This window comes from Falco biarmicus, chromosome 8, assembly GCF_023638135.1.
Source record: "Falco biarmicus isolate bFalBia1 chromosome 8, bFalBia1.pri, whole genome shotgun sequence".
NCBI classification, from domain to species: Eukaryota; Metazoa; Chordata; class Aves; order Falconiformes; family Falconidae; genus Falco; species Falco biarmicus.
This window is the reverse complement of record NC_079295.1, coordinates 36,843,899-36,857,074: the sequence shown is the minus strand read 5'-3', so window position 1 is coordinate 36,857,074 and position 13,176 is coordinate 36,843,899. Positions and strand designations below refer to the sequence as shown.

The 13,176-nt window shown below is 36.8% G+C and overlaps 1 protein-coding gene across 15 annotated transcripts in view; it reads right to left on the bottom strand.

Moving 5' to 3' along the window:
• The window catches only part of R3HDM1 (R3H domain containing 1), an 87,658-nt gene that overhangs the window by 35,880 nt on the left and 38,602 nt on the right, over positions 1-13,176 (bottom strand). For 12 of the 15 annotated variants that reach the window (XM_056349515.1, XM_056349520.1, XM_056349526.1 and 9 more), the window contains 4 exons: positions 9,352-9,393; positions 8,815-8,904; positions 3,232-3,343; positions 651-729 (listed from right to left, as the gene is read on the bottom strand). In XM_056349515.1, coding sequence (XP_056205490.1) covers positions 651-729; positions 3,232-3,343; positions 8,815-8,904; positions 9,352-9,393 — 323 coding nt within the window. The remainder of the gene's footprint in view (positions 1-650; positions 730-3,231; positions 3,344-8,814; positions 8,905-9,351; positions 9,394-13,176) is intronic. The other 3 variants (XM_056349525.1, XM_056349530.1, XM_056349521.1) reach the window with 2 other exon arrangements.

The window sequence follows — 13,176 nt, the reverse complement described above, 5'->3', positions numbered from 1 at the left end:
CTGTCACACAGTTCACAATTTGCACACATCAGATAACCTAAGCTTCCCAGTTACTGTGCATGTAAACCCACAGCAGACCTTCATCTACAATTTCTTATTTTCACTAGGACACTTTATGACTTCAAATAGGAACAACATAAGAGCCTAGCAGAGGTCTGTGCTTTCTGACTTTACTTGATAGGACAAAATAACATTGGCCTCCTATCATAGCTCACTTTAATTTTTTTTGCCAAGAAAATGGAATCCCAATAAATTAACACATTGGAAATTGTAACTGTAATATGAATGAGTAACAAATAGCAGTGAAATAACTTCTGTGATAGCAGCACAATCCCACCAAATCAATTTCTTGCCTTGTATGTATAGCCACAGACCTAGTATGAAACCTCATGGAGGAAAAGAACAAACAAGATAGCAACATACCACAAACCTCAAAGCAGCAGAACCATGTCAACTCTATTGCTAACAACTGATGGACTTGAATGAGGGTAGATTTGGTTTCTGATGTGCAGAGTGAAGATGTGTATCTGCAACTATGGCTATATGGTACAGCTTAAAACAAAACAAAAAAAACCCCAACCAACTAGGTTGTGTGACACCTCAGGCAACAAGAAGAAGAAAACCAGGAAGTTGACATTACCATTGCTTACCTGGGATTGTTTTTTAATGTATTTACTAAAAATTCATGAAGATCTATACCAGTGGAATCTGTATACTCTTGGCTGGAATCTAAGGGTGAGGGGGAAGAGAGCAAAATTACACTTTGAAAAGACACTAATACTATTTTTTTCCAGTTATGAACATACTATGTATGGATCAATACTATGTAACTATTAGGCATGTTATTCCCCAAATTAAACACTTGCATTTTTAGGGAAAAGACTCACAAGTAAAAAACAAAACAGAAAACCCAACAACATTACCCCCAAACCCCCTCCTTCAAGGTTAACATGGAAGCAAAATCTTCAGTAACACTATTGCCAATCTATCAACGAATTACTAAATATTTTGAAGCAGTGTATCACCTTGAGTCACCTGATTTCCATCAACCTTCCAATTTTTCTCAATACACTACACTGCATTGTTGTATACACTTCAGTGGACCAGAAGCTGATCTACAGAATTACTGGATGTTGCCCAAAGAAATACTGTAATTCAGAATGTAACAGTTTAATTCATAAATGTTATTTTGTATTATTCAAAACCCTTATTCTGCTGGGCTTTGTTTTCACAACATAAGGTTCAGAAGTTTTCAAAAAGAAGTCTCACAACCTTCTGCCTCTTTTCTGGTTTCAGCAAAACAAAGTATTCAAAGTTACATTTTCTTCTCTAAAATCTGTCACTGATAAGAGATGATTCAACACCAAATCTTCCCTTACATGAGCACCTTCCAGAGTTCCAGGTCTTCAAATTCAAAGCTGTAAATGTTTTAACAATATTTGTGGAACTCTACTTCTTCCAAGAACTACTTAGATGTTAACCTAGTCACAAGTTGGGTACAGCTCAAACTTATGCCTAGGTCCTAGCTGTTCCAGGTCTTTTTGCAGTCAGTACAGAAATCAGTCATTGCAAACCTGCTTCTGTTAGCAATGAGAGGACTACTGCACGCAGAAGGGTAGGATTCAGTGGAGAAAGAAGCTATGCAGGCTTTTTCATTAGAAGCAACAGTGCCAGCAGAGCAGCCTCTTGGCATAGCGGGAAACTGGGTGACCAAAGTGCCCAGTCTTCAAAAATGAGACCTAGTTTTCTCCTGGAGAAAGTCCACCTGAGGACAGGGAATCTCTAGTTCCCTAATACTAGTGGGTTCCTTTATCTGCAGAGCTTGTTATGCTATCAATCCTGCCCATACGTTATCAATGGAGTATAAATGAAACCAAGCAAGTTTGAGCATTTATGGTTTGTGTTACGTTTGATTCTGAGGAGAGGAAGAAGAAGAAGAAGAAGAAAGGGGTATGCCTGGTAAAACAACTTTAAGATTGAATAATTATTAACTTTAATTTTCCTAATTTGCAAGTGAGCAATAATTTAGTTATAATTACTGTAAGACTGATGCTTAAATTTCATCATTTTCTATTTTGGCACATCCTAAACTGGGAAGTAATTAACTTCCAGAGGAGATACTGGGTGAATTCAGAACACCTACCTCTACCTTAGGCATTTCGTCACTTTGCTTTCAAGTCCTCGTTATTACCTAACATGCTGGGTATTTTTTTAGGGTGGATAGGGTTTGGGGTGGGTTTTTTTTTCCTTCTTAATTTTAGAAAGTGGGTACTTTAAAGGTCGAGCAAATCAGCTCTGAAAGAACGCCCTATCTTTTCAAAGTATTATTTCAAAGACTTATAAATGCATTTAAGTTCTACATCCCAGTGCTTTTTATTTCACAAATACCTGGCTGTCAGCTGGGAGAAGATGCACTGAAATGCCACATGAGGAAGGTCTTATGGAATTGAAGGACACGAGATGGACAAGTGTTGCCCGTCTCAAAAGGAATTCTAGCTTTTAAGGTATTTCCTACACACTGGCTGATTGAAGATGTTTAGACAAACATTCTGGATCCTTTATTTAAAGCAAGAGCTGTACAATGATTTGCCAGCTTAAATGCATAGTCTTCTACCTTGAGGAGGCATTAGGTAACAGACAGAGACAGGCTTCCATCATTAATTTTACAGTTCTATATCAGGTTTAAAACCAAAGTTTTTCAGCAGATTGAATAGTTCCTCAATCCAGAATGCAGAAATATTAAAAATCAGAACATAATACTTGTCATTTTTACTTACATAGTTGCACCCTTGCTCCAAAACTTTATTTTACTTTTGATAGTATCTAGAAGCTTTTATAAATAACTGAACAAGAATATTGGCTTCTGCTGAATAAAGGTCAGAAAAAGTACAAATGTAGTTGTCTCTCTCACTTAAGTTTCAGAAATCCTATAAAAACAAAGTCGAGGATACTGACGAGGTACAGTCAGTTTTCCAAAGATCACCTGGACACAACTGAGGTGACACAACTGCTTTTATGCTGGCCTGTATAGCTAGACCAGCAAGAAAGGAAAAAGCATTTGCTGGAATACATGTGTTTGATGAAGCCTCGAAAGCACCATGTCCTCTGGGACCAATTCCCTCTCCAGCTAAAAAGCCATGTTTGTGCAATGACGATCTGGAACCAAACAGTATTTTCTCTAAATATTCTTCATTAACACAGTACATTTAAAAGTACAGTGAGAGACCAAACCTCTTGATAACATTTTTCTGGACAGTTTATCACTGGATTTTTCCTTTTCTGATTCATCTTTTGCAGGCTCTTCTTTTTCAAAAGACTCTGACAACTGGATCTGAATTTTCTCCTGTCAAAAGTAAAAATCAGTCATGATGGAAATTATTTCAAATACCTGTAGGAGAACTGTTTTGTACCATATTACCTGCAAAATAATGAAGTAACAAGGAAAATAATTGCCTTCAGTCTTTCTGATCCCACATGTACTTTATGCAATCACAAAATTATCAGTAAATCAAAAACTCTAGAGAAGGCATAGAAAGTCCCATACACATTTTAGAATTTACACACACTTCCAGGCTTTGAATGCTATTTCAAAATGAATCCAAAGTATCTTATTTGATACACATCTGAAAATATTCTAGTTTTTCAGACACAGAGATTTTCTACAGCTTCTAAAGTTTAAGGAATGCATCATCCATGATGCCTTTTTTCCCATTATTCACAATTCTTGAGTATAAAAATCTTGCTTGACTATAAAATCTTGTTTCAAGTTTTGATTTGATTTACATCAAGAAGAAAAAAAAATAAACTAAATGTTTCAACTTAAGGCAGAGCAACATTCCCAGATCCAGAGTAAAGGGAAATATTTACAGTACAATATATGGCAAAATTTGCAAACCTTACTGTCATCAAGGCTTAGATTCTTAATTTTCTGTGTATTTTGGTAGAGTAGTTCTGTGTGTAGTCATCTCAGAAACTGTTTTTATACAAGTGAACTATCCTAAAACCAGTTTCCCAAATACAGCAAAAAAATAACTTCCCTTTGACATTATAGTGACATAACGGTCCACTAAACAGTGAAAAACTGTAATTTGTTTTTCATGCCTCTTTAACTCTTTAACAAGATTGTCAGTGAAGGACTAACATATTCCAGACAGCAAAAACAGAGGAGATAGGGGGAGATGGAGACACCATGTATCTGAATGACTCTACGAGAAGTGGCAAAGTCCTGCAAGAGCAAGATTCCCCATTACCTTTTATCTTGAACATCCTCAAATGTCAATTTTGTTCCCCCAGATGCCAACTGAGTTGATGCTATCACCTCCCCACCCGAGAACATCTGATCCTTCCCAACCCAAAGAACCTGGCCCTCATCCATTCTTGCCTGTCACTCTTCTGACTTGCACCTAACCCTTTCCCATGCAAGCCCTCACTCTTCCTTCCTGTTCTTACACCTATCCAGGCACCTGCTCTAGGCTTCTCATGTGTCATTCCACAGACCTGATCTCACTGATGTAAGCTGGCCAAAGTTAAATATAGCAAGGATTCACCAAGGCTAAATACTGTTTTACATGCAAATGCATCCTGGCACAACCTGCAGTAATGCTCCTCCCTGCCCTAACAAAACAAACTGCTCTCTCTACCTTGGTACCTTCAGAGCTGGCCAACGGGAACCCTATACTAATGAGGTTAGGGTTAAAACCTAGTTTCAATACACATTTTTGTAGTAATAACTTTTTCAAATGAGCAAAAAAGTTTAGCTGATCATGTTACCAGCTCTCCCTTTCATTAAGTCCCCCCCCCCCAAATGTTCCAATTAAACTTATTCATTAACACCCTGCAAAAGAGCACTGCAAGTGTGAAGACTTCTCAGCTTTTATGACATTATCTATAACCAGGTCTGATAAAAAACATTACCAATTACTAATAATGAACTTTTTTGAATAAGTACTTCCTAGCCTTGAGAATTCATTTGGCTAAATCTTTGCATTCCTCACTTCATAAACCTGAATACAATTCAAATGAGCAATTTCATTGTCACTACAAAGCACATTACACCTACTGTTCACCTGTAGCTGCATAACCATTATTTGAAAGAGAAAGAAACGTGTTTCTCTCATTAAGAAATGATTTCTCATTTGGATCCACCAGTATGTTTTTTTTCCATTTTTTACTAATACTCTACAAAACTACCAGTAAGTTACGGAAACTTTCATAGTCTGATTTTCCTTCACTAGAACACTGATTGACTACATAACATAAACTCATCTGAAGTAAAACCATACGGCAATAGTTTAGTCAAAGGATTTCAGCAAGTAATTATTTCCATACTTTTCCCAAGAAAAGCTAAAAAAGGAACAGCCATCTGAACAGCCAGTTCTACTACCACAAATTCTATTTCAAAGTGTGATACAACAGAACTGTGTACCAAAGGGCACTTTCTTGTGATTTCATGCTTTTATAAAAACCATAGCATCTAATTAAATATGACCTACTTGACTGGAAAATTGCCGAAAAATCTTGTAACTTCTACTCCCCTCAAATTCTTTTAATCCCACCCTGTTTGTAGCAGGTCTCTGCTGGCATACTGATTTAACAGCCTGCTTGCGGTAACTCAGATCACCTATCTGAAATCCTCACTGCAGCAGAAGAAATTGTTACCAAACCCTGCTTAAACAAGAGAAAGCCAAAGAAACAGCAAAACCATCAAAACAAACAACAACAACAAAAAAAATAAATTCCTCCAGCTTAAAACACTTAAAAATGCAAGAGTCAGGAAGCATGACAGAATATTACTCAAAGGCCCCACATCCTGGAGTCTTGGCTTTTTACCAGAAATCTGCAAAACCAACCTGAATTTACACGCGTCGGTATAAACTAACATTACAGTCTCTGGTCTTCTCCCCCCCCCTCCCTTCAGTTGCTTAATTTTGCTAAAGAAGAAAAAGTTCAATCTTTTGAAGGTTTATTTACTTGTTACCCATATTAACAACTGTCATTCATATGACAACAGCCCTTCCTTAAAAAAAAAACTGAAATGGATCATCCTTTGCTAGTGTTTGTACTTTCTATTAGAGCATACAGAATCAGAATGACCCCAGCACCTAACATTTAGACAAAGGACAGCAAGATAATATAGAGTTAGTGTATATACAAAGATAAAAGATCAAATAAAAGAGTTACATTCTTCCTCCTGCATAAACTCTTACCGTCACACACCTGTTAGTAAAGGGCTGCCGGTACTTTTTAACAATTAAGGCTTAAAAATTTGTGAGCTCTTAGGTAGGGTTTCTTAGCAAGGAACAGGATCTTTATTCATGTTGCAATTGTGCTCAAGAAAATATACACAAGTAACTCAGGAAATAAATTGATCTGCTTGAGACAATTTCTCTGGTCTGACAACCTCTTTCATGATAGCCGCCTGATAGGAAGCAGCCAGCAGTGGCAACAGTGACTTGCTAAGTGACTTCTACACCCGTACATGCCTTGGAGTTTTACCTTGCTGAGAGCTGCTGTACATACTAGCGTGGAAAGTATGACTAATAAACAGTCACAGGCAAGACTGTAGAGTTATCCCAAAACTCACACCAGTTACTAGTTAAGTATATATATTTTTCATCCTATCAAGACCAACACTAATCATTAAAAACTGGCATTCTTCAAGTAGTATCAGCAACATTATCCTGAATTTCATTCTTCCTACCTTCTAAAATCCATCTGAAGTACTAACACAAAACTGGAAGGCATTTTTCAGTTGCAGTCACTGATACAACAAAGCAGTGACTTTTCCAGCAATGGGAAACCATGACAGAGGTTATTCTCATGCTGCCAGGGAGGGCTGTGCAAGACGGCCTCTCACTTCACCTAGCCACTGGACCTCCCACACATCCCAAGCACAATTAATGCACACACATCACACTTCGAAGTGCGGGGCTTGAGGCAGCCAGCAGCTGATTAGTACCTACAGAAGAAATCTTCTGTACCATTCCCAAAGATTCTTTGGCAAAGAAAGCAAAACGGTTGCAGAAACTGCCTGTATGAGTTGTTACGGAGGGTCATGGAAGGCCTGTACTCCATTGGATGTACACTCCAGCATCAGAACTTGTAACAAATTCCTACTTCCAACTTCTCTTCAACATGCATTTCTCCACTCCACAGGGAAGAATTAAATTTGTGCTCTCAAACATTTGCATAGTTACTGGGATTCATAAGCCATTCTTCTAGATTACTGCTTCTAAAGAAAAGTCACACTCGCAGCTAGATCTGATTTTGTTTCTTAATACACAATCTGGTTTATGGTATTCCCCTCATACAAACTTACATTTTCACACCGTTCAGTTCATTCCATAGAATTGGCCTTTACATCTCTTCTGCTGCAATAATTCCTTTTCAAGAAGGACCTTGCAGTACACAGCTAAGGAAAGATTCCCAGAGGAGACGGTAACAAATGCCATCTGCAGATAACACTTATTATAAATGCCTGACTTCAAACCATTAAATACATAGTGTTGTATAGTGAGGGAGGTTTTTAAAATCCTAACGTCTCTTATGTTTGAAATACACTGTGGGTGAACAGCCCACCAAATCAGGATTCTCTCTTCCCGTAATTAGATACAGTGACTGAAAAGTTAAACCCTACTGCTGAAGTAGATCTCTCAGTCAATTTTGTTAATCTTATGCAAAACATTACAACAGAGCTGTAAGTCACTGTAAATAGCATTAGCTTTTCTGTTGTCTCTTAACCTCTTACTCTGCAGCCTAAACCATCTAAGACTTAGATTTTCATCAAATTAGCAGACCCAGTTTCAGAATTTGTCTAGTCAATTCTTCAAATACTGGTATACTAGTGAAGGACTATGAAAAATATTATTTTCTCAGTTTTCCCAAGGAAGAAAAAAAAACCAAACTAGATACTCTGTGGTTCAATCTTACAAAATTTTAATTAGCCTCACAAATACCTACATGAGTTCTCAACCTATCTCCCTCCCCAAAACTGAATTACCACGCCCTCCAGCAAAGCCCCCTCACACCTGCTATTCTACTGCTTCCCTCTGCTTGTTAAGAAAAGTGAGACTTTTCACAAAAAGACAGTTTAGAAGCTTTTCAAATAACAGCAAAGTCAACATGCTTTATGATTAATTGCTAAGGACCATTTCATTTCCTTAGGAGTGCAAAAAAGAAAAGCATTTTAATGCCCCTTATTCACACACAGTACTAAAACCAGTAATAGTATTTTGCTTTAAAAATACAGATAGGTATGAAAGTAAAGTCAGGAAAACTAGATTTTGTTTTAAAATCTCTAGAGTATTTTTACATATTTTGTCCAGCATTTAGAAACTTCAAGTGTATTATATCATCTTAATAGATTAGTCTTCAGACATACCTCAGGCATGTGTTAATAAAACTACCAGTAATTATGACTAACAGGGAGGAATTCAGTTAAAACACCAGAACTTACAACTGTTAAGATTTTCTAAATATAAGAAGCTGATAAATTATGCTGCATATTAATCATCATTTTTCTGTGTAACTGAAGGCAGACAGCATTTAAGCAGTTTAGGGCTGCCTCAAATGCACTGCAACACTAGAAAGTTAAAACTAACAAAAGCCCTTCTTGTCCCCCAGCTGTCAACCATTACAGTTCAGAAAAACAAAGCAGCCGATTCTTTGTCTGATACTATCACCTCTATTAAAGCTGAATTAAATGACACTTAAAATCATATGGTGGCTGCATATTAAAAGAATACCCAAAAGATTATCTTTTGAAAAGTAAGTTACTTGAAATTGTTTCAGAAACTTCAGTAACGTGATTTTTACCTGGAGGTCCTGTGATATTTCAGCTGTGGGAGGTGGTGGATATTCTTCACAAACAGCAAGGCTCCGAACTAACTTTAACTTTGTGTTTGACTAAAGGAAAGTATGTAAAATTAAAAACTATGGCTTATTAAAAAAATTATATAAATATACCATAAGCCGTTATTTTTCCATTCATTTTATGTAAAACAAAATGGCTGAAAACTGCATTTTTAATATTTCAATAGAATAAATAATTTCCTTTAGGATGAAAATACCCAAGCAATTGCAGCTTTTGAAGGCACTGTCAGCAAAATAGAGCAAATCTAATGGAAAGTAAATAAAATCTTTGGGAAAGTGTTTCTCTCCATAACAATAAAAAGCCACCAAAAATATAAAGGCAAACCACAAAAGCAGACAACTAGGCAAGACAAAAACCCAACAGAATAAAACAAAGCTTCAATGCCAAAAAATAAAACTAAAGGCACTTTTCACAAAGTAACAAAGCTTTAGCAAGCATGAAGGGCTTCCTTAGCATGCCAGCACACAAGTCTACTGTACCTTCGACCTTTTTGCTGTCTGTCCAAAAGACTGCACTGGCCGCTAAACGATAAGCACAACAGAAAAGGTTTATATTAAACTTAATAGTACAATTTTATTAATGCAAAAGTCTGTACAAGAGAAAGCTTTAACAGTTATTACTGACGTGACGGTCAAGTCTGTGAAAGGAACAGCAGGTGCTTTTGGCTGAAGGATTATATGCTCTCCCAATTTCATTGTGCTTGTCTTTCATTTCTCTTTTTCATTTATCAGCAACAGATTTTACAGGAATTTAAAAGGAAGCAAGCATTATTCTTGTTCAGTAAGATCCAAGCAGTTTACTCTTTCTGCCATCTCCTACATTTTAAATGTCCTAATTTCCTTGGCAACATGACATGGTTTTTATAAATTTTCTTCCTATTCCTGAAACCTACCCAGAAGAATTATATATAATTTAAAAAGGGGCAAAAAAGCCAGCACTGCCTCGACAGGTGATGGCCTATCATAAGCAGGTTAAAACACACGGTATTTTTCTTTTACCTTAGGACCTGTGCAAGGAGACTTTACAATGGACTACTGGTCAATTTTTTTCCCCTTTAATTTAGTAATTTACTCTGCATCAATATGCTCTTTCTCCTCCCAGAGCCACTTCAGTAACTTACTATGCATTAATTTGCTCTTTTTCCTCCCAGATCCCTTCTTCTATTACTATTGTTTCTTTTTAAAGAAAGCGTTACCAGAATCCTATTACAGTATGAATGATTGTCAACAAAAATATTTAACAATTCCTTAACTGCAGCTAAAACTAATTCAACCCTCTGTGACAGTTACACAGGAATAGAAGTATTTACAGTGGCATAACATAACTTCAGTATTGGTTTCACTGCAGAACTAAAACTGATAGACAAACCTTTAACAGAACTGGTTTTACTGAGTGTAGGCCAAATACTTATAAAGAAAAAGTAACATTGGTAATAATTTTGAAAGTTGTTTAATGGACAATATTTCTTCCTTTATGAAAGGTGTATCCTTTCAGAAGGAAACAAAAACTCTGTTTGAAAACTGCATGAAACCCTCCTTGCCCCAGGCTCATAGCAGCAGGTATCTATCAAGTGCCTTAATTTCTTAGCAGGACATACACGTTACTAACAAGAACACCTAACCTACAGTAAAAGATTCTACCACATAAAGGCAGAAGAACTGCTATTTCTCTCATTTTCCTCAAGTCCCAAATGTCTGTTTTGGAAGTTGTGCCAGCTTAGCTGAAGAGCGGCTGAAGGGGAGCTCATTTAAGCTCATTTCACTATATAACAGGATTTTAAATAGCAGCCCTGAAAACTAACTGAACACATCATCAGTTTTTTAAAGGAAGCTTGCTGAGCTTTTGAGCAGCAAAGACAGTTCAAATGTTCTCATACCTGGAACAATACAGAGACTGAGTTTCGCTGTTACCTGAAAAATATTTCTTTCTTTCAGTCAGCTATGCTGAAAGCATACATTGCACATAGCAAGCTGGCACTCTGCATATCCCTGGCAAAGTTTCTATTATACCAAGCTACTAAAATTTCAAGAACTGGATGATTTCCCAGCCTTGTATCAATTACTCCAGCATGAATTATCTTAGGTGGGTTCGAATCACGTAGTGTAAACTTAAAATCAAATCAGCACTGCCAGCGGAGTCCTCAGTACACTGTCAAAACAGCAGGCAAAAGAATCTACACTTGGGCAATTGTTTACATTTTGTGAAATTCTGGAAGCTTTGAAGCCAGTAAATAACTAAAAAGAACATAGAAGCAGACACCTCAGATCCACTATTCTGGGGCAGGGAAGAGGAGGTAAAAAAAAATAAAATCAATTTAGTTGTACAGGACATTTTAAACTAGCCAAACATAATTTCTAATACTGCTAACCAAAACTTTACACACGAGTTACTGCTCACTGATTAGGTAAGACATACATATTTCAATTATTTTTAAGAGTGATTTAAAAACAAAACCAGAAGAAGACATTGCTTGGTTGCTGGGAAGCAGGAACTGTGTCACAATTAATTTAATTAAGCCCTTCCAAAGCACATCTCCTCACTTTACCTCAGTAAAATCTCAGGAATCCATTGGAGCCAAAACTTAAGCGTATTTGCTCATGCCACATAAAGTGAAGCAAATGCTTCAAAATTTAATTTACATCTTCAAATTTAAATGGTCTAGTATCAAACCTGAATTCTTTGTAAGAATGTTTAAGATCAGCGTGGGCTTAGGATTTCGACCATAGCAAGACTAGTTTGATGGTACATTCTTCTAAATGTTTTAAGTGTATTGTTTCTCATCTTCCATTTTGCTTGCAGAATTACAGTTCTGTTTCCAGGTTGAAAAGCCAACCCAACTGACAGTGTCAGTTATGCTACATTTAAAGATTTTTTTTTTTTTTTTTTTTTTGAAGACAGGTGTTTGCAACCTACAGGGCATTAAGTTAAAGCATTATAGGATATTCAGGTGCTCAATTTCATGAGCACCTGACAATTTTTAGAGACCAAACTAACACCAATAACACTGGAGAGAGCTGGGGGGCCACTGTAGGAGACAGATTCTCCCTTGACTGAAATGACTGAAACCTCGGAGTTACACATGAGAGAAGTATCATCCCACTTAGCATTTTAAGACTTGTTATCTAGAAGCAACTGCCTTGTAAAACAATCCTTTGAAAGATGTGGATTCCTTGCTTACCTGCATGACTCCAAGGATGTCAAAACCTGAAATACAAGCCCCCACATCCAGGTGCAACTGCAAGGAGTGAGCATGACACACTTGACAGGTAAGAAGCACTTGAATAAATGTGGTGTAGCTGACAGCTGGGACAGCTGATGTGAGGAAAGGCCTACGTGTAAGGTCTGCGCCTGGAAACACAAAGCCCAGAGTCCTGTGGTATCAACAGTAACTGCACTCACAAAACCTGAAGATGATTTGGCACAGTTCCTTTCTCGGGCAACTACACTCCCACTGGCATTCCAGGACAATTAGCTATTGTCAACAACCCTTAATGCATGTTGTAGCTGGTAATGCACATTTTCTCTCTTTCCAGGTCTGTTAATTTTAGTTCTGTCCCGATTTGTCTGCATTTATTAAGTTTTGCTCCTACCGAGCATCTTTATGTTCCCTATTTGCGAAAAAGCAATACTTTAGAATACACGATCTTTAGTGAATGCAAATTAAACAATTTCTTTATATTTGCAGCTCAAAGATTTTTACTGACTTGAGAAAACATTGTGTTAATGAAAGCAAGATTAAAAATAAATTTATGATCCATTTGAAGTCATTATGGACATGATTTCAAGAGTGTTACAAAGCAAGTATTCCAAACAAACGCATAATGAAAATAAAAGATTAGGTTTTTGTCTTAAAAAACACCAAACAAAACCCCAACAACAACAACTTTTAAGACCAACTACTATGCTTCTTTTCTAACTACAAAATAAAAAGGGAACTAAGATAAAGTTTACCAAACACATATAATGATATCTATCCAGGATTTCAGCTGAAGTATTTGCCTATTTTATTTGTTCCTAATTACCTCCACAGATCACATATATTAAATACAAAGTAAAGATCTGGAGCTGTTACATGCCTTCCATTATCATCACTGTCTAAACAATTTGGATAAAAACAGGTCAGGCACAAGACAGCCAACTTAGAAGTCTTAAAGGTTTTATGAGAAAGTACTGTATCTGTTTCTGAAGTACCGTTTGGGCGTTTCAGGGGACAGGCGTGACATAACAGACTTGAACAGTGTACTGAGGACATTCAGTTTTTCACCTTTTTTCTAAATTAGGTCTCAATTTTAAATCCAGTTAAG